This window comes from Mycotypha africana, assembly GCF_025528875.1.
Source record: "Mycotypha africana strain NRRL 2978 chromosome Unknown BDF20scaffold_5, whole genome shotgun sequence".
Lineage (NCBI taxonomy): Eukaryota > Fungi > Mucoromycota > Mucoromycetes > Mucorales > Mycotyphaceae > Mycotypha > Mycotypha africana.
This window is the reverse complement of record NW_026515729.1, coordinates 793,741-812,819: the sequence shown is the minus strand read 5'-3', so window position 1 is coordinate 812,819 and position 19,079 is coordinate 793,741. Positions and strand designations below refer to the sequence as shown.

The following is a 19,079-nucleotide window of genomic DNA, read 5'->3' as shown; positions in this document are numbered from 1 at the left end:
ATCTCACCAAACACGTCAGATGTGTTAATTATTGTGAATAGGTTATATAAATCAGGAAAAGGCCCCCTTTATTCAGATCAAAGTTTCTATTCCTTAATACTTTTCTATTCTAAATTACAACTTCCGCTATCTTCACTAAGTTACAGTATTTTAACTAATATTTTAGATGAAATACATTTTTTTTTGGACGATTAATATTTTCATTTTAGATGAGTTGCAATTGTGTTGTAGACCAAAATATAAACCGTTTAAACAATGATTCAAATTCCAAAAACTTGTTAGCAGTGCGAAACAAAAAAAAAAAAAAAGAAAAAAAAACCGTACTATTCCTCACCTGTAATGATCTAAATCCTTGAAATACAAGGAAAACCGTGTTTATTACGGCGATTATTTCTTCTTCTTCGCTGGCTTGAAAATGTCGGGTCTTCCCGCTCCAGACCAAACTGCTTGGGATATAGTCATCATGTTGATAGCGGCGTTAATGTCTCTCTGCCATAGCTTTAGACATTGCTTGCAATGAAGAACGCCGGTACCCTTGAATCCAGGGGTATTAACAATTTGCATATCATCATAGAAACAGAGGCTGCATGTTTTAGAGGTTTTGAATTCATCGATTGTGACAACAATCAATTGACCTTCAGCTTCACGTTTCTTCAGAGTTGCAAAAAGTTTACCGACAACACCACATCTTTGCCCTTTCAATTTTACTACATCTTTTCCAAACATTCCAGCACCAAAGACAATCAATGGTACCCTTCTAGGGAATCCTGAGTACTTATCAGCCTTCCACTTCTTGTCACTTCTAAAAATTATCAATCAGCGCGTAAGCTAAACGATGAACATGTAATTCATTGATACTCACTTGATTGGCGGCTGTTTGTCAACATTCTTTCCTTTCTTCTTCTTCTTCTGCTGTTTTTTCCTCTTCCTTGCCTTGCTTCTCTTTTTGCGATTGTACTTGGCCGTTCCATGAGTCAACTTGTTGGCCATAGTTTCGGGTGCTCTTTGCCTTCCTTGGTACAACGTAAACCGGTCCTTTGCTGTTTCATGTCCATAAAAACTAAAGAGAGCGTCTAAGTTATTGAGCATATAACTGGTGAACGCCTCATATACTCCTAGACGAGAGGTCTTTGACGAGGGGATTTGACTTTCTACTAGATCTATTCCTGTAACAGCTTTTATACTGTTCAATTTCTTACAATATTTCGTTGACCCTGCCATATGATAGTATTCGGATGTAGTGCATCTTCGCACTTGTCTGTTATATTCAAGGCCAATAGCAGCAGTAAAAACAGACTTTCTTCCGGGATCCAGGGTAATAGGTAAATAAGTATTGTCAACTTCATCCAGAGAGAAATCATCAAGAGTGAGGTCAAATTTTTGGAACGAGGCACCATGGCCAGATTGTTGTCTTTTATAAAAAAGAAAGTCAACTGAAAACCCATCCGTTCTGACAATATTACCAAAGAGCTCTTTGTTATCACCATTCGGTGTAAGTTCAGAGATACTACATGTGCCCAAGAAGTTAAACCTCATACATTATACTCGACTGCATACCGTATTAACTGTATGCTTACCTTTTGTACCTGAGTTTCTTGAAATCAAAGACATGGAAAAACAGCTCTAATTGGCTTTGGTAATTGCGGGGTAAAGAACGTTTCACAAAAGAAGACAGAGCGTTCACGCTCAAGGTAATGAACCTCCATTGAACGGAAACCTTTGGCAGTAAGGATAGCAATTTTGGAAGAGGACGTCGTCGTACGTCAAATGGTTTATGATCATCGTGTTCGCTCTCAAATTCTGCGTTCAAAGATAACAAAAAGGGTACGAAAGACCCAGGATCAGCAGATAATGTCTTCATGTTCACTTTCTTCCCCAGCTTCTTCTTCCAAGGTTCACAAAAGGTTTGGATCTTTGCTTTTATATCTTTGGTAAGGTAGTCATCAGTTGGCCATTTAGGTTTTCCTTGGCATATCTCTTGATAGCAGAAATCACTTGTGACCTTTTTGACAAGCTTCCAAGGCATACACTACGCAAGATGAGAGCTTTTTTTTAAAATTCATGTAAGACCCCAAGTAATATTGAGTTGCAACTTACCACAAATGCCGTTTGTATTTTATATATCAAAAAATAGAGAAGTTTCTCCTCAAAATTTTCCACTATACTGTTCGTATAGGAAGTAGCAATTTCGGTGCATGCTTCTGTAATGGCTTGACTAAGTCCAGGAAAGAGCTTGACAGGGAAGACAATCTTAGGGTAAGTCGTTTTAAAAGAATCAAACGAGCTCAGTAATTGTTGTGATATCAGCCTACTATTTGTTGGTCTTTGTCCATTCACTAGCTGTATCATAGAGTACCAGAAATTTTGTGTAAAGATAGATTTAATACACTTTGGCTCAGCAAGAGTGGCATTTTCCAAGACGTAATAATTCACAAAGAGCTTGGCTCTAAGAACCAAGTTTCGGATAACAGAACAAGCTTCAACAACTTTTGACTTGAATGTGTTGCGATAGTCACCAAAAACGCAGTTATCAAGAGGCAACCTTCTTGTAAACGCCTTGTAATTACTTCCCAAATGATGTTGAAAGACCTCTGCCTTTGATAATACATGTTGAGGACACAGAGGAGAACGCACCGATTTATGTCCTGGTTGCTTGCATTTGGTACAACAGGTATTGTCTTTATCCGGTTCTTCATTATTCTCTTTCCTTGCTTTCTTCTTTTCCTTCTTGATTTCAAAGTTCTGTTTGCGTTTTCTGCCTATCGAACCAACTATAGGTACAATGAGGTCGCTTACTAACGATGAATTTACCAACTTTTGAAGCCACATGAGGTGCTTACCTTAATCTGCAGTTTCTGTCTCATACAATTGACATTTAAAGTATTGTTGGGTGTAATGACCCCCTTTACCGCAATCAATACACGTTACATCTAACAGTACACGATGATTAATCTCTACGTATATATATGATCAGGTATATAGGCTTTCAAAAGGCAAGTTACCATTAACAGCACTTGATTTTTTCTTTTCAAAAATTTGCTTTTTCTTTTCATAAATTATTGTTTTGAACATGGGTCATAGTATGTATCTTAAAAACGTGAAATAAAAGTGAAAGAGACAACATTTGACTCTAAGAGAGCAATATATTTTATAGTGCTTATCTTTTGAAAGTCACCCATGAACGCATACAAAAACATTGACAACAGTTAATATAACCATCCCATTCCGCTATGGTATCTGTTATACTATGACCATCAGCCCTCTATCAATGGTTTGATGTCAATCAATTCAAAGTTAACTTTTTTTGGAATTCTTGTCCAAAAAAGGCACCAACGAATATCTTGTTGGTCTCGGAACACATCGTCATTTAGTAAAAAAGTTGTCAAGCTTTTTGTAGTTTGTCCTATTGCAAGATAACATCAATAAAACCATTATTGGCGACTTTCTTACTGATAGAGACTAATTTCTAGGGTTCGATTGTATGTCATCCTTAATGCTGCTTGAATATCACTGAATAATTGAGTATCCAAATATCCAAATACTATGGACTTTTCTAAAAATATTTTTTAATAAATCTAAAATTAAAATGTATATTGTTCATTAAAAATTGTAAATCGTCTAAAATATAAGGTAAAATACTGTATTGCACACCACCTTGGGTCGCTCAGTTTATATCATGTTTCTTATTTGTATTTTGTCCAATCATATTCACTTTTCTAATTCACGTGACTGAGTTTATACTCCATACGTCAATTATATTTTTTTAAATCAAAAAGAAAAGCTTCTATGGCGCAATTGGCTAGCGCGTCTGACTGTTAATCAGGAGGTTGGTGGTTCGAGCCCACCTAGGAGCGATTTTTTTTCGCTATCATCTTTTTTTCGTGAGGCGTTATCATTTTATTATACAAATCGTAGTTTCTAAACAATGGTCTACATATCTCTATCTTGTCGTGCCTCAAAATAGGTGATACTTTTAGTAACCTTATGTAACAATATAATAGTATAAAAGACAAGTATTATGAAATAAAGATAAAGGTCAAGCTTTTTCTCTCTCTTCAAAAAGGATTGTAGCAATAAAATAAGAAAATAAGAACTTAGTTAAAGAAGCTATCCTCGTAGGCACGATGTCGTGCACGAAGCAGTGAAATACACACAGTTATAATATCTTGTGAGTTTGAACAAAAAGATGTCTTTATTTTCTTTATTTTCTTTCAATTAATCTCTTACTTGAGTATTGCTCTTTGTTACATTAATATAATCTGTAAAACGACGCGCGACAACGACAATCTGATGTTCTACGGTCTCGAGATGATGTCCGGCATGTTTTCCTCCAGTTAAAGCTTCCAACAAATACATACACTGAGAATTACACCTCAGAATTAGTGGTAATATTTGGAAACCTATGGCAATCTCATTGGTATGTAGTCACCAACAATGAAGCGTGGACCTTGGCGAATGCATTACAGAGACTTCAGTCCTCTGTAACTTTAAGTATCACGTTACAGAATGTCGAAAAAGTGCCTCACCAGAAATAACTTAAACACTCTGATGAGGAATGTTCATAATGTACCGCTCATGTGTCTCTTCTAGCACCCCACCCCCCTTTCTTTTTCCTCCTCTTCTACCACTTGTCTTCACCTCTTATCATCTTCTGACTTTCTGTTGAAATAAATCGCACATGAAAATGAAAAAAGAAAACTATATAAAAAGATACAGAAGAAAAATGAAGTATCTGATCGTTTCTTACTTCAAAAATAAGACTCTGTATAAAAAGGCTGTTTCACGAAGCACGACAACCTCTTTTGGAAATTGGAGGAGATTGTGGGTTTTTTTTCTACGGAGATCAGTTGTTAGCTTATATCTTAGAAGAAATACTCCCATCCGATCAGACCGAATGGGATTGCTTTCTTGTTGGATTGAATGAATTGAAACAAACGCGATGGCAAATTCTTCCTTCTCTATTCTCATCGAAATAAAATGGCGCCACTTGCAAAGTACGTAGACTGATTACGTGATTGAAAGTAGCAAATAGAATAGTAACCGATTATAAGCCATTACATTAAGTAGCTTCTCAGCTTAAGTGCGAAGTATTGGATCGGCAAAGGAATCATAAAGGAGCCACATATAAAATAGTTTATTCTGCAATAAAAATGTTCTATGGGTAAATGGTATATGAAAAAGGTTAGTAGGATGAGGAAAGACAGCTTTAGTCGTTTGCAAGAAGATTACAGCAGAGGGTGGTTTTACAGTTGTAAACAGTCTCAATAAATCCAGACAATATTGAAGCCTTAGAAATTAAATACGACAATAGAAAATAAATTAGACATGACAAAGAATTTTCTTTTATTCACATGCTGAGAGTGGCCTTCTTGAATTTGGAAATAAAATATTAACTGATATGAAAATATTTGTACAGCCAAACTATGGTCGTTCAATATAGAGAGTAAGGTCATAGTAACATGCAGGTAGTGAAGTAAAAGTGCGCCAGGTCATGTTGTAGTTGGTTTGCTGTGGTGCTTTGTGAATATAGCAAGCCCCCCCCCCCACCCCAAACGCCTCAAATTTTCATGATTTTAGTCTTTTACCAAACGTAAGCCATTATTTTGGTTACTGAACAGGTTGATTCTAAATAGTGATTGCTCGTATAATTCAAGTAAGAACAGCCACCCTGAGAAACATATGCATCAACATATTCCGAGTGAAGAACAATTCATTGTGGAAAAGAGGGTTTATTTGAGCAATAAGCTTATAAACGTATGCTATCAGTATAAGGTAGAGAGCAACCAAGATACATTTTTAATATTTCTTGGCAGTCATTTCGCCGTTATTGCTTGACTTCCAACAGTTAGATAGATAATGTTCAGTAACATTTGTCGAAAGAAGCCCATCGATTACAGCAGCGAGCGAAGTCATCTCTTTCATCTGCTTTAATATTGTAACAGTGGGTAGTGCCATCAAAAGAGATTTTCCACCCCCAATCAGAGCAACAGTTTGTAGTGATGACAGCATTAGAACAACGGCAAGACCAAGCATCAGCAGAAGTGAATAAGACAGTGACTACAGCACCCAATAGAGCAGATTTGACGGACACCATTAGAATTATCGATTAATGTTGCAATTAGAAAGGAAGAGATGTGAAAGAAGATACATCTGGCACTCGATACACCAATATAAATATATTTGTTAATTGTGTTACCACTCATTTGCTGCATTTGCTGAGCGATTTCTATACAGTTGTTGTCACGAATGCGTATAATGGAGTTTAAAATCGTCCTGCAGAATTATCCCAAAAATTATTAAGTATTGTATGATGATCTACCGGCCGTTTGTCACATTCTCTATGAACTAGACCATTTGTATCATGGATTTGATCCACCTCCACCAGACCCCTTACTAGGTTTTGCCCTATTACAATGGTTGACCCTCAAGCCTCACACAACCACAACTGTTTAAATCCTTTTTTACCTTTGTTCCCAAAGGGTTTTTTTTAGCAATATATAGTTTGTAATATAGAAACTTTAGGATCTGCCCCGGGCAAATTTGGTGCTCATTGGGGTTTAAAATATTGCAATAAAAGAACTCTGTATAAACCTATGATAATCTGTCAATAACCCACCAAAAGTAAATGTTACTTTGCTCCTTAGTCCTGCAAAGGAATTGGTGTTAATGATGCATTGAATACATGGTCAAAACCAATAGATCGTTGTCTTACACGTTTATATTGCTTAGAAATTAGTAAAGATATTCAAGAAGTATTCAATTCTCATTTTAACTTCCCACAACTCCTCTTAGTCACTATAAATCAGAGCTGCTACAGCTCTGAACCGCGCTCTAAACCGCAGAAAACTCACTTTCTACGCCTATAACATCGCTATGGCGCTTACTAAGAATAGCAATTGACTTTTTACTTGATATATTGTGGAACTTATTTATTAACGTTATAATAGAAAAAATTATAGGGTAGGTATACTGGAATGAAATAGGTACATACTAGAAGTTTGCCTATCTGATTATGGTGGCGCGTTAAGCAAATCCTAAGTACACAGGGAGCAATAACCGAACAAAAATAATCTATCACAGTTCAGACTTATGTGTATTATATAATCTTTTTTTAAAGCTCACCACAATATATACTTCAATCAAACTAGTGATATACTTTTATAAAATTGGTGTATAACTTTATAAACCACAACTCACTTCGTTAATATTGAGTCGTTATACAATCATTTAACAGTCAAAAATAATCGAACAGAAATCACGCACGGCTGCGAATTTTTAATCCCCTGCGGCTTGCATGGGCCATAGGACCGAAAATAGATGAAAAATCTGGGGACAGCAAGTTAGACAGGAGGATGAGTTTAAAGGTCCCCTTTTCTGCAAAAATCCTACATCACTTAATACCGTCTTTTCTATACCATTTTTGACGTGGCTTTTTGTATTTATTTCTGTTGAAAAGCACGGATCGATAAATGCTAACGTCGTTCATTTCTAGATCGACCAAACAAAGCACAGTATGCGTAAGTATAATCTACCTCTGCCTCACCTGTCCAAGCTCATAGCTAAAAAAAAAACTAAATGCGTAGAAATGTCAATGGCGACTTGTACAGAACAAAACCATTACTGCCATTCTGTTAGAGGATTATCTGTACTCAAAGAAATGTCAGCGATTACTGACAACCAACGCACGCAAACATCAGCAACAACAGTCGAGAAATTTATCCAGGATACCACGCACACAACTGCGAGCTATATCAACGGAAACAGATTCAAAAGTAGAGAATATTCTCAAGCACCGAAACAATACGGAAGAGGTTTTATCTTTTGCGCTAGATCAGTCAAAAGTTCCCATTGCAGAATCGCTGGTTGAGAATACATTTTCACTGCTACGGAAGAACAAAACGGAGGCAGCTTGGGAGTGTTACCTTGACTTATCCCAACACAGACTACAAAGCTTTCTTTCAGCAGATCAATACAAAAGACTGATAAAGCTGTTTAATCATAAAAGTAGTCAAGAGAAAGGCTTACAATATGTCTTAACGCTAATAGAAGACATGAAAAGCCTGGGGTACAATATCGGCCGAAAAGAAAAAGTGCTCTTAATGCGATTGCTTAGTATCAATGGAAACTTACAAATTATGGAACAAATCTTTGAAAGCTTGAAATCAGAAAATCATTTGGCCTCACAAGACTTAACGCAAGCGCAAAAACCATTCCATATTGTACTTCAGGCATATCATGACCATGTGAGGAAAATAGGCTCACTTGAGGCAGCCAAAAAATCAATGTCAATTTACGAAGAGATGATTGAATACAAACTCCATCCTACTGAAAGCGCGACAAAATTATTGATGCAAAACCTGAGATATGCGAAGGTTGTAGATATTATGCTGGACGATATCTGGGCGTGGACATGGAAAAGAATAGAAATGAATAATATAGAAGTTCCCCCACAATTAGACCCACGTTTTTTTAGGGAAATGATTATTTATTTTTCTAGTGCAGGAAGAGCTGACTTAGCTTTACAAATTTACGACAGAATGATCGACATAAATATACCACCTACATTGCGTACGATGACAGCTCTGATACATAAAGTAGGAAGGTCAGGGAACATGGAGCGATCAATGGAGTTGTTTAATGATATGGTCGTGAAATACAATATTACTCCGAACCTTATCACTTTTAATGCCCTCATCGATATTCACGCACATAGAAAACCTCAACCCGATATTGATGGTGCTGAGCGTATGTATCAATCAATAGTAGACCTTCAATTGAAACCGAATGATATCACGTATAGCATCTTATTCGACATGTATGCTAAGGAGGCCGATGTTAAAAACGCAAGACGTATATTTAATGAAATGGTGCGGGTACATCGTATAAAGCCCACTCCTTACATATATTCATCCTGCATCGAACTTTTTATGGCATGCAACGATTACGATTCGGCGTATAAAGTGTTAGGCTTGTTGAAAAAAGTAGCTGATAGGCGAGCACCATCAGCACGTGTGGTTTACAATTTAATGTTTAAACAACTTGTTGAACACGATTGCATCAAAGAAGCATTACAATTGCTGGAAGTCATGATCAAAGAGAGGATGTCTTTGGAGACAAAAACGTTTAAGCCAATGTTATCACATTTTGCCAGACGCGGTGATGTAGCCGGAACCCATAAAGTTGCTAGTATGATGACACAAGCTAATTGCCGGCCGAATCGTTTTACATTCTATTCACTATTACAATCCTTTGCTCGGGCGGGTGATGTTTCTGGCGCAGAGGAGATGTTTGAAGTCTATAAGTCTAGGTATCCGTTGAACACGAGTATTTACAATGCAATGCTCTATGTTTATACAAAGCGGAGTGAAATGGATAAAGTATTGAATATCTACAAACGAATGACGAAAGCCTCTATTTCTCCCAATGAATTTACCTATGGTATTTTAATGAACTTTTACACCAAACGAAAAGAATTGGATGCCGTGGTCTCATTATTGGATACGATGCACACGAACAACGTAGAGCCAACTGTCGGGATTTGGACGATTCTAATGGATGCCTACTTTTTATGTGGCCAACCTCATGAAGGAAGACAAATCATAGAACAGATGATGAAAGCGGGTGTCCAACCATCTTCTATATCCTGGGCGGTGTTGATTAAAGGATGTGCTACTTCCAACATGTTAGATGTTGCTCAGGCTATATTGGATGAGAAAATCGATACATATAAGCGACAGTATGCAATGCAACAAAAATCACTACTCCGGGACAAAGAGATTCATGATAGCGAAACATATACAAAAGAAATTCCTGAAACTTTGGAAGACTTGCTATATGCAAAAAATGACTTCTCAGCAAAATATATGCTCTCACCGTATTTATTTACACCGGTTATAAACGCTCATTGTACTCTAGGAAATTATCAAGAAGCCAAGAAGTTATTCCATACTATGCGCGATTTATCTGTGGAAATCTCGATACCAACTTACACACTACTAATGAAAATATTTAAAGAAACCGAGCAATATGACGCTGTTGAGAAATTATGGCGTGGACTTTACCAACCAGAAAAGGATCAGACAGCTATATTTGATATCGACCCTCTCATACCCTCCGTTCCCCTACCAAAAACTACCTACAATTATCTGAATCTTCTAAGTTTAGATGCAGACTTAGAATCAGTCGAAGTTGTACCAAACAGGGTCACACCATTTGCATTATCGATATACTTAGACACTTTGATGGCACAGTCGCGCTTCTCTGATATCGACACCTTATGGGATGAACTTTCTCAAGACGCATATGGTTTTGATGAGCACAATTGGAACCGTTACATTTCCGCTTTGTTGCTGGAAGGAAAGTTAAAGAAGGCTTGCAGTGTTATACCAAAACAATTCTTGCAAGCCTCTTTAAAATCCGAAAGAGCAGACAATTCTAACGTAGAAATAGAGAAAATTACACGTAACAGCTCCTTTATGACCAGTGATGTTCAATTACACGCAAAGACATGCAAGCTTTTTGCTGATGCCTTTGATATACGTGGTGTTGAATATACACCTACCCCTCGACTACGTGCTACTATCATCAGAAGAATCAATGACTTTTTGGCTCAACAAAAAAAAACACTTGTATAAAAATCCTATAGATAAACTTTATTTATACATGTATCTGTAACTTGTTAATAGAATAGTATAACCAACAATGATAAAATGATTGATTTCGTGCACTTTGACTGGAAGCTCAAGCGGCCAAATGGTTCCTCCCAAACAATCTATGACTTACCATTAATATGTTCGCGTTACATGCCTAAGTATGGCAATAGCATTTGGGACCATTATATAAGCGTTGCTTGTCAAATGTCTCCACACCAAAAAATTCTATCCGGGTAATTTCTGTATTTACGACAATTGGGTACTTGTAATCATGTTAGCATTTTGAATCGGTACCATATTATAGAGTATACAATTGTATACAATCCCTTTTATTAAACTCATGTTTCGTTTCTACGTTTGATTGGTTCTGACGTAGTTAAAATGCTTTCAATAATGCTTGCTTTGACGTCCGCAGTATCTTTTCCTTCTGAACAACTAAACTGAAAATTAGGCAAAGTATCAACCAATGATCAATATGAAAAGAGCACTCTCTTAAAAGGTATATATCGAAAGCCTCGAGTCCCAGCGCAGTTTCACCCATAATTAGCATTCTCACTATTGTCCTTTTTGAACCTAGTGTTCTGCTCATTTCTTCCCCTAAACTAGATCTTGACAAGAAAAGATTGCATCATACTATAAGCTGTGAGTGCCTAAAGAGAACGGTGAAATTGTCTTATGAAAGAGAAACAAAAATCGACAGGCAGTTGACAAGAGGGTCACACGAGTAGTAATAATAGATCAATATAAAATTTTAAGTCAATATTTGGATCATTGTTCATCAGCAAAACCTTGATGTCGACTAAACTATGTTAGTAGAAGAGAACCATTATAGGAAACATTATTTACGAATTACTCTCTAAGTAGTAGATACCCGATTCAATGTTTTAAATTCGTGTTAGCTGACAACGTCGCTTCAAGGATCTTGATATTAATCGTATGGTTTTCCAAGCCCCTATGAAAGTCTTATTATTGCGAGCAAATAGTTCGGCAAACTTTACTTTCAGGTATTGTACAGGAGAGTTTAATGGTATACGTATCATCTTTATTTAGGAAATATACAAGCGGGGATTTCCAAGGTATCATTTTGCTCTAATTGGAATATAACTTGATAGCCTTCATTTTCGGGATCATCCATTGCAACGTGTACTGTGGTATGTTGGGTATTGGTACTGGTACAACAAATGTTCTGTCCTCTTATAATTTGCGCAAGTTCGCCCTAAAGTGATTATTATATAGACTGTTATACATCTGGTCGATATTGCATATAATGTTAATTATACTTACTGTATGAATATTTCTGATTTCAATAAAGTCAGGTTCAAATGCAAGAATGTACGGATGACACAAGGCAAAGGAATCAGGCGTACCTTCCCAGTCAATTCGATTACTGGAACGAATGAAACGGCCTCTTTGATCAACTAAGAAAGCAAATTCTATATTGAGAGGGATGATTAGCCTGCAATGCCGCTGAAACCATGACGCCGCTATTGCTGTTTTTCTCAGTCAAATCTTACCATTATAGCAAACGAGATATTCTGCGAATTGAATTCTGTAAATTGTCATTGGTCGAACATCCTGCCTATTGAAAGCAAACGCCAGCTCTTCATCTTCGGGGTCGAGCAAAGCTTGCACGCCAAATGTTTTCATATCAACCACACCAATTTCCATAGGAGAAGTAATGCACATTTTAGATTTCAGCAAGGTAATAGAGGACGCTTCGCTCGGTAAGTAGAGGTCTTTATACGCTTTCAGCCCAACGGACCTACTCTTCACCAGCTGCTTCAGTTTGAACAAGGATTTAGAACGTTTATTTTCGTCAATACTGACAGGTTCTAGCACGCGAATAATTGTTGCTGAAAGTGCATTGGATTTAACCACGCATAGCAGTGTTTTGCCTAAGCACTCGCCGATATAAAAAAACGAAGTGTTTGGACTGATCACTCTTCCTTTCCGTATTTGCGGTATTGACGTTGATGAAAGAACATCCGAAGGAAATGCCCACAATGTTTTGTCTGCCAGGACTAGTAATTGTGAACAGTCTGGTAAAAGTTCTACTTGAGTGACCCGTTCAATAGCAATAATACGCGTGATACCATAGCTTTCTGTCACTGCATCATAATATGATAAATAGACACCATGTTCTGCTCCAATAAGTAGTTGTTCTTTCTTCTCACCGTCTCTAAAAGTGTATGTACTGTTGACTCTGTTTGTTGGCCTGAAGAATTTCGTCATTAGTGGTTTCATCGAAAAGACAGCACGATTTTTAGATAGGTGTTCTTGCTGGTCCATGATTTTTCTTAACCAAGTTTGTTGCATAGAGATTGCGCCTGTATACAGTGTTATAGATGATGATGACCCTTTTCGACCGTGATGAAAGAAGGAAAGGGGAAATTGACTCGATTTATGGATGGTTGAGTATGCTTCAGGTGCTAGCGGTTTCGCAGAAACACTGTTAAGTGATGCTATGTTACTGGATTTGTTGTAAGGTAAAACGGAACTCTGACGCTTGGGTCGGACATGATGCGCTGAGGCGGTTACAGTCAATAATTGCAAAGGAATTGGCTAGCAAAGAATATGTGTCAATTGTCTTCAAATGAATATAATTTTGCGATTATATTCTCTTACTTTTTTATAAACTCTATATTTTTCAGAGTTGATTTCGGATTTCACCTTAGTGATAACCAAATAATGGTCTAAAAGAAATACTTGCATTTCTGTAGAGCCTGAAGACGAATTGCCTTTTTTTTTCATCCTTCCTTTCATAAGCATTTGCCGTTGGGGCTGCTCTAACTCCAAATTCTACGAAGAAAGATAGTAAATGAATAGAAAGAAAAAAAAAAAAAAGCAAGTTCATTAGCACGTTATAAACTAATGGGATTGATTATGGATACATACAATGTAGTCTAAGGGTGACTTGAACTCAAGCTTTTCTTTCAACTGTTGCAAATTGAAAAGATTTTCACTTTTGCCCGTCTCCGCATTAACGCGCTCTAGATAGCTTGTAATGATTTTCATAGTTTCTGGTATAAAAGTTCTATCTGAATTTCCTTCTGGTGTTCTCTTCAGAATTTCTCTTAACAAGAGGTTGTATCGCCCCAAACGAGTTGTTGGTTTTGTAAGGTAGCCATTCAATTCTAACCTGCGCGATTGAGGCCTTCTCTCTGTCTCCTCAACAAATTTCGCAAATACAGGATTTCTTTTCTTCTCAAGCTCATAGTAATATTTTCCTCTTATTTGATGGGCGCCGTACTCAACGAATGGCTCAAAGGCGCGAATATGTTGCAGCATAACATCGCCTATGAACGGAACCACATATTGCTCAGCTTGACGTATTTCTAATGCCTTCGCAAGATCTGAATTAACAGATCGAATGTCGGCAATATTATGAAATATGTCTTTAACGAACTTTTCACGTCTAGCTGGATTTATTATTTCCTTCGTGAGCAATGGTTCAACCCAAAACTATAAATTTTGGTTATTCATACTTTAGTTCTTATTTGTATATAATCGCCACATAGACCTTACTGACAGTTGCGTCTATACTCACATCGTGAAGGTACTGAAGATCTCGTACAAAGTCTTGTTCCGTATATATAAGCTCATAGATGCATTCTTGTCTTTTTCGCTCTTCTGTTGGAGTTGATTGGAAAATATGTTCTGGAACAGAATGTGACCATAATCTTCGATGTTCTTCCTAATTGATTTTTTAATGGCAAATCAGACACTATTTATTGTGTTATTGGTCCATTAAAATAATTTGAGTTATTTGTAAATCCATACCTTCATCTGATTCTGATTGCGTTTGAATTGCTTTGGTTTTGTGTAAAAAATACAAAGTTCAATTAGAGGAAACTATTACTCAACACACACACATACACACCTTGTCTCTTGCTTTAATACCTTTCTCTTTTGACAGGCCCAACTGTAACACGGACTATTGCCCTTGCACATTGGCGAATAGCAACTTGTAAACTCTGTATAAACTCCAGTAGGGATATTGGCACCAGTCGACACTATATCTACTTTACAATTTGATTAAGGATCGTCAGGTATACAACGTATGTCTGTCATCATTCAACAAAAAGATCGCTCTTAACCTTCTTTCGGGGTGTCAATTGATAAATCGTCTTCTTCTTCTGAAGATGATAGTACGCTTACGGTGTCTCTCAAAGTATATAGCTCGGTAGTTGAATCAATCAGAAATGGGGTCTCGTCATCCACACTATGGAGAAACTCTTGTTTCAGTAAGTTGTTGCCAATTTCAATTGCTTCCGTACGGTTGTTGGTACGAAGTACGGAGAGCAAGCAATCCTATAGAGCAGTATGTGTAAATAGATATCATATAAAAAGATTTTGTAATATGTCCATAAAGATAAATACCACGTACGATGGCTTCTTTTCCTGTAAAAGCATCATGCCATGTCATCTCATGCTTTATCATTTTTGAGAATACTGATATTCTTTGGGCAAACTCCTTTGCTATTTCAGACAAGAGAGCTGTGTAAATAAGGAGTGCCTCTGATCGGCTCGTATTACTCGATTCGTGTTGTTGATCGCGCTGTATGTTGTCCTTTTCTTGCAGTGTGGTGACTGAATTGTTGTTACTGTTAATATAGTTATCAGTGATTGTATTAGTTGCTGGTATAATCACATCGGATATGTCAGAAAATTCTGTATCTGTTGACCGTCGAACAGTATTTTGCTGCGGCGGTAATGGGAAAAGATGAGTTGAGCTATAATTATTTGTTGCAGATAATGGTGGTGTATCTTTGACGAATGACATTAGTTCCAAATAGCATAAACGGCCAATATTTTGCATGCTTAGTACCTTCTAATCTATCTTTGGACTCTACAGATTTCAGAGCAGCAATAAGAGGAGGGGAAGATTCATCAGATGAATCGCCTTCTCTATCCAAAAAAATACTATGTGCTGTAATCATATCATCATCGTCATATAAGTCTTCATCCAGACTATTTTCTTCGCCATCACTTGGGTTTACAGGTCGAATGCAAATAAGCGAAGAAGGAGGTCTATTAACGAAATTAAACTCTTCATCGGCATCATCACGGTCGATGTTATTGTCATTCTTATCGTTCAATGCATTACTGGCTCCCATGTCGATCTTTTCAATAGTATTATGGGTAAGATTAAAAGTTAGACGGTTCAGTGAGTTTTCATTAGATTTTGGCGAAGCAGTAATGATGATGTTAGATGTGGTTTCGTTCACTGCGTTGGGTAAATCTTTCTGAGTGGGACTAGCTATCAAATTAGGCGGCGAGGTACATCGTCGACGAGGCTTTGGTTTTCTCTTATCTCTCCTATAGCTCGCACTATTAGCAACAAGGCTTTGATTTCTGACGGGCAACTGCTGTTGGACATAATATTTTTTGATGACATCTGGTATTGGATTGCCTGAACTAGAGTCATATGTCACTGTCGGCGTTCTTTTCAGATACAAGATATCTTTTCTGTTAGCGTTAGGTTGTATTGAATTCATTTTTCTTCAAAACTCCATTAATGAGAGCAGCTTTCTTATTATTATTTTTTGCGTAAAATAATATTGATTAAATGGGAAAGAGAGAGCGAGTGTAAGTTAAAATGAAGCAAGAAGTAATTAAGTTATCATTTATGTCTTTGATAGCGGCGTTAATGATCGGAATAAGAATTTGAAAAAATCGAACTTTGCTAGCTGTTGTGGAACCTTTCACTTTTTATTTCACCCTTAAACTTTCTAAGCTTGACTTAAAAGCTTTCGGTTACTGTACAACCTTGACCGTTTTCTTCTTATTCCACAAATTTTGTGCAATTTTTTGCTGCTAAAAAACACTGTGAAAATGATTAGAAAGACAAAGGGCTTCGGTGCAGAATTGCAAAACTATATGCTATTTACTTAAATAAAACAGTTATATTGAAAGAAATAAGAAAAGCGTTCAAGTGGTTATATTAAATGCCCACAAAGAAGATTCAGTGCATTCTTTGTGTCCCTGCTGCCCTTTTTTAGACGTATAACATTTATTTGAGATGGACTCAGACGCGTCGCTAGCACCTTTTTGCGGACCTTCCTTCCATTGTTATTCTCCATAAATTATCTTGATCGTACTTATGGTCGAACTTGTATACCAGGTCCTTTTGCAATCGGGTTTTTATTCGTCATTTTGTTCATGTCGGTCCAATTGAGCATCAGCCAAAGAATTGGATTGACGCGTAAATTACTTTTTTTTTTTTTTTTTTTTAAGGTTTTTGTTCCTGAAAAAATAAATAAAAGATGAGATCCTGCACAAACAAGCTTAATCGGAGCAAACAAGTAGTTACTGAGTTGCTAGTGTTTTGTTGTATTGATTTCACCATTGTGTCCGTCTTTACACTGTCCCTTCTTTACTTTAATCGTTTCTTTCGCTTTTATTCTTTCTTTTATTTAGTTAACAATCAAATCTCTCTTAAATGCCTTCATATACTCGATTCCTCGAGGAAAAACAATTAGAAAATCTACGTCTATACAAATATGCAGCCATAGACAAATCACCTATTTCCAATTATATTTTGAAGCACTATTGGAACTTTGCTATTACTCTCTTTCCAAGAACAATAGCGTAAGTGGTTGAGGAAAAGAGATGAGCGATCTATTCTCCACATTCACAACTGATACATTTTTTTCTTCAAAACTATATAACACATCAGTCCGAATCTCATTACTCTGATCGGGTTGTTCTTCATGGTGGCCAATGTCATTATCATTGGCATCTATTCACCAGACTTAAGCACAGACGCACCCAACTGGATCAACTTTTGCTTTGCGGTTGGCCTTTGGCTTTACTCTACCTTTGATAATGTCGATGGCCGACAGGCACGACGTACAGGTACATCTTCACCATTAGGTGAATTATTTGATCACGGCTGTGACGCTATCAATTGCACCTATGTCGCTCTATTACAGACAGCTGCATTAGGTTTGGGACACTCTTACTCTGCTGCTATTTTACTTTTCACTACCATTGCTGGCTTTTACTTATCGACAGCCGAGGAATATTATACAGGTGTCCTCTATCTTGGCTATGTCAATGGGCCTACGGAGGGTATTATCGTTTCATGCTTGGCTTTTTTGTGGTCTGGTATATACGGTAAATACATTCCAAGCTCACAGCTGAACATAATGTTTAAAATCCATACTAACATTTCCTATTTGACCACACTAGGTGTTGCTTCATGGCACGTGAGGGTGGTTGAAGTCTCGTGGCTTCATTGGACAGACTCTTTCTTAACTGGTGGTACTACGTTTGCTGACCTATTTGTGTGGGGAATGGCATTACTCTTCTTGGTTACTCATCTCCCAGTTTGGTAAGAGCAAACACTCGTAATAGCTCCAAATTATCAGAATGCTTATCAACAACTCTATCGCCTAGTGTCTACTCAATTTCTTTAGCTTGTAAAGAGAAGGGACTTGATCAATTCGATGTTTTTCACGAAGTCTTCAGTCCAATTATCAAAGTCCTGATCTTTGCTTTTATCTGGCTAACATCGTCATCAACTATTATATTCAAAGAGAAGCATTTTATTCTATTCGCACTTTATGTGGGATTCTTGTTCGGTGAAATGGCTTCTGATATTATTCTTGCCCATTTAACAAAATCATCCTTCCCTCGATTTTTTAATATGACTTTCTCATTGGCTATGATGACGTTACTCGTCAGTCTCAATGGGTTTTTTAGCGTGAATGTGTAAGTTTAAACATTTTTAGAAGCGACTTTCCGACAGAAGGGAATTTCTCACCTAAAAATTGTCACACTAGTGTTGCTGAATACAATACACTATTCATTCTTTGCGGCATAACAGTCATTCACTTCATGGTGAGGGCTGTACGCGTGATCAATGCATTTTGTGAATTCTTGAATATTCGTTGTCTTACCATTCCAGCGTCATCATCAAAGCAAAGAGATAGAGCCCTTGTACCTAACTCTGAAGGTAGGTCAGAAGATACTTTTTGCCTAACGGAAAAGTTTTTAATGTATTCCTGATTCTGATAGCTGAACAAGAAGCAGAATCACTTTTAATCTCTCAAGAAGAAGGTTCCTCATCTTTGTCTTCTACTAGTCAACAACAATACCATACATTTTAATAGCTTTAATTTCCGTAATGAAAACTAATTCTTATTACTATTATTTACCGCTTAATATGTTTACGGAATACCCGCTTCCATATCAATTATACGTTATTAAACCATTATTTATTTATTGATCAATTTTTTCAGAAAAAAAAAATTGAAGAACAATAACAGTTAAAATAGGTGTAGAGGTAGAGAGAGCCATATAAAGATTTAATTGTATGTGTCATAATATGCTTTGTAAGTTGAAATGCAAAATGTGAGTGTGGATGAGTTGGTTGATGCTTAAATATGAGAGGAAAACAAATAAATAGGATGCAATAATAGA

General features: G+C 36.9%; 9 protein-coding genes and 1 non-coding gene across 10 annotated transcripts; 3 read left to right on the top strand and 7 right to left on the bottom strand.

The window, feature by feature from the left end:
* Nucleotides 1–456: 456 nt before the first annotated feature.
* On the bottom strand, nt 457–764 carry BDF20DRAFT_868760 (uncharacterized protein; the record flags this gene model as incomplete). The annotated part of the gene is made up of 1 exon (XM_053080954.1): nt 457–764. A coding segment is annotated over exon 1 (226 nt), but the record flags the coding sequence as incomplete, so codon positions are not given.
* Nucleotides 765–858: 94 nt separating this feature from the next.
* BDF20DRAFT_819544 (uncharacterized protein) lies at nt 859–1,536 on the bottom strand (the record flags this gene model as incomplete). The annotated part of the gene is made up of 1 exon (XM_053077468.1): nt 859–1,536. One exon carries the CDS (start codon nt 1,534–1,536, stop codon nt 859–861), a length of 678 nt encoding a protein of 225 aa, XP_052936247.1.
* A 241-nt stretch (nt 1,537–1,777) lies between these two features.
* On the bottom strand, nt 1,778–2,547 carry BDF20DRAFT_807244 (uncharacterized protein; the record flags this gene model as incomplete). Its single annotated transcript, XM_053076544.1, has 2 exons — nt 1,778–2,029; nt 2,098–2,547. Coding segments are annotated over 2 exons (702 nt in total), but the record flags the coding sequence as incomplete, so codon positions are not given.
* A 166-nt stretch (nt 2,548–2,713) lies between these two features.
* On the bottom strand, nt 2,714–3,083 carry BDF20DRAFT_868744 (uncharacterized protein). Its single transcript, XM_053080953.1, has 2 exons — nt 3,003–3,083; nt 2,714–2,930 (listed from the first exon to the last, which is right to left on the bottom strand). Exons 1-2 carry the CDS (start codon nt 3,070–3,072, stop codon nt 2,842–2,844), a joined length of 159 nt encoding a protein of 52 aa, XP_052936245.1. The 5' UTR covers nt 3,073–3,083; the 3' UTR covers nt 2,714–2,841.
* Nucleotides 3,084–3,780: 697 nt separating this feature from the next.
* BDF20DRAFT_t89 lies at nt 3,781–3,854 on the top strand. The gene has a single exon. It is a non-coding gene; the product is annotated as a tRNA-Asn (tRNA).
* Nucleotides 3,855–5,556: 1,702 nt separating this feature from the next.
* On the bottom strand, nt 5,557–6,183 carry BDF20DRAFT_868737 (uncharacterized protein). Its single transcript, XM_053080952.1, has one exon. It carries the CDS (start codon nt 6,031–6,033, stop codon nt 5,797–5,799), a length of 237 nt encoding a protein of 78 aa, XP_052936244.1. The 5' UTR covers nt 6,034–6,183; the 3' UTR covers nt 5,557–5,796.
* A 1,136-nt stretch (nt 6,184–7,319) lies between these two features.
* Nucleotides 7,320–11,049, top strand: BDF20DRAFT_987589 (uncharacterized protein). Its single transcript, XM_053085245.1, has 2 exons — nt 7,320–7,517; nt 7,584–11,049. The coding sequence occupies exons 1-2, from the start codon at nt 7,470–7,472 to the stop codon at nt 10,632–10,634; spliced, it is 3,099 nt and encodes a 1,032-aa protein (XP_052936243.1). The 5' UTR covers nt 7,320–7,469; the 3' UTR covers nt 10,635–11,049.
* A 514-nt stretch (nt 11,050–11,563) lies between these two features.
* BDF20DRAFT_494323 (CNH domain-containing protein) lies at nt 11,564–14,485 on the bottom strand. The gene is made up of 7 exons (XM_053075597.1): nt 14,433–14,485; nt 14,200–14,346; nt 13,548–14,114; nt 13,278–13,451; nt 12,167–13,214; nt 11,937–12,085; nt 11,564–11,868 (listed from the first exon to the last, which is right to left on the bottom strand). Exons 1-7 carry the CDS (start codon nt 14,436–14,438, stop codon nt 11,695–11,697), a joined length of 2,265 nt encoding a protein of 754 aa, XP_052936242.1. The 5' UTR covers nt 14,439–14,485; the 3' UTR covers nt 11,564–11,694.
* A 141-nt stretch (nt 14,486–14,626) lies between these two features.
* On the bottom strand, nt 14,627–16,299 carry BDF20DRAFT_494304 (uncharacterized protein). The gene is made up of 3 exons (XM_053075596.1): nt 15,481–16,299; nt 15,040–15,419; nt 14,627–14,963 (listed from the first exon to the last, which is right to left on the bottom strand). Exons 1-3 carry the CDS (start codon nt 16,148–16,150, stop codon nt 14,745–14,747), a joined length of 1,269 nt encoding a protein of 422 aa, XP_052936241.1. The 5' UTR covers nt 16,151–16,299; the 3' UTR covers nt 14,627–14,744.
* A 617-nt stretch (nt 16,300–16,916) lies between these two features.
* Nucleotides 16,917–18,948, top strand: BDF20DRAFT_868726 (uncharacterized protein). Its single transcript, XM_053080951.1, has 6 exons — nt 16,917–17,243; nt 17,332–17,771; nt 17,847–17,988; nt 18,054–18,368; nt 18,440–18,612; nt 18,675–18,948. The coding sequence occupies exons 1-6, from the start codon at nt 17,095–17,097 to the stop codon at nt 18,764–18,766; spliced, it is 1,311 nt and encodes a 436-aa protein (XP_052936240.1). The 5' UTR covers nt 16,917–17,094; the 3' UTR covers nt 18,767–18,948.
* The last annotated feature ends 131 nt before the right edge of the window (nt 18,949–19,079 follow it).

Excerpts from the sequence above, each read along its gene's own strand:
- BDF20DRAFT_868744 (XM_053080953.1), bottom strand. The coding sequence starts at position 3,072 with ATGTTCAAAACAATAATTTATGAAAAGAAAAAGCAAATTTTTGAAAAG. Across the intron at positions 2,931-3,002 it reads AAAATCAAGTGCTGTTAATG|ATGTAACGTGTATTGATTGC; the intron begins GTAACTTGCCTT and ends GTGTACTGTTAG.
- BDF20DRAFT_494323 (XM_053075597.1), bottom strand. Across the intron at positions 13,452-13,547 it reads AGTCACCCTTAGACTACATT|AATTTGGAGTTAGAGCAGCC; the intron begins GTATGTATCCAT and ends CTTTCTTCGTAG. Across the intron at positions 12,086-12,166 it reads ATATCTCGTTTGCTATAATG|AATTTGCTTTCTTAGTTGAT; the intron begins GTAAGATTTGAC and ends CTCTCAATATAG.
- BDF20DRAFT_868726 (XM_053080951.1), top strand. The coding sequence starts at position 17,095 with ATGCCTTCATATACTCGATTCCTCGAGGAAAAACAATTAGAAAATCTA. Across the intron at positions 17,244-17,331 it reads CTCTTTCCAAGAACAATAGC|TCCGAATCTCATTACTCTGA; the intron begins GTAAGTGGTTGA and ends ATAACACATCAG. Across the intron at positions 18,613-18,674 it reads CCTTGTACCTAACTCTGAAG|CTGAACAAGAAGCAGAATCA; the intron begins GTAGGTCAGAAG and ends TGATTCTGATAG.
- BDF20DRAFT_494304 (XM_053075596.1), bottom strand. The coding sequence starts at position 16,150 with ATGAATTCAATACAACCTAACGCTAACAGAAAAGATATCTTGTATCTG. Across the intron at positions 15,420-15,480 it reads GTCCAAAGATAGATTAGAAG|ATACACCACCATTATCTGCA; the intron begins GTACTAAGCATG and ends CATTCGTCAAAG. Across the intron at positions 14,964-15,039 it reads TTACAGGAAAAGAAGCCATC|GATTGCTTGCTCTCCGTACT; the intron begins GTACGTGGTATT and ends ACTGCTCTATAG.
- BDF20DRAFT_987589 (XM_053085245.1), top strand. The coding sequence starts at position 7,470 with ATGCTAACGTCGTTCATTTCTAGATCGACCAAACAAAGCACAGTATGC. Across the intron at positions 7,518-7,583 it reads CCAAACAAAGCACAGTATGC|AAATGTCAATGGCGACTTGT; the intron begins GTAAGTATAATC and ends CTAAATGCGTAG.
- BDF20DRAFT_868737 (XM_053080952.1), bottom strand. The coding sequence starts at position 6,033 with ATGCTTGGTCTTGCCGTTGTTCTAATGCTGTCATCACTACAAACTGTT.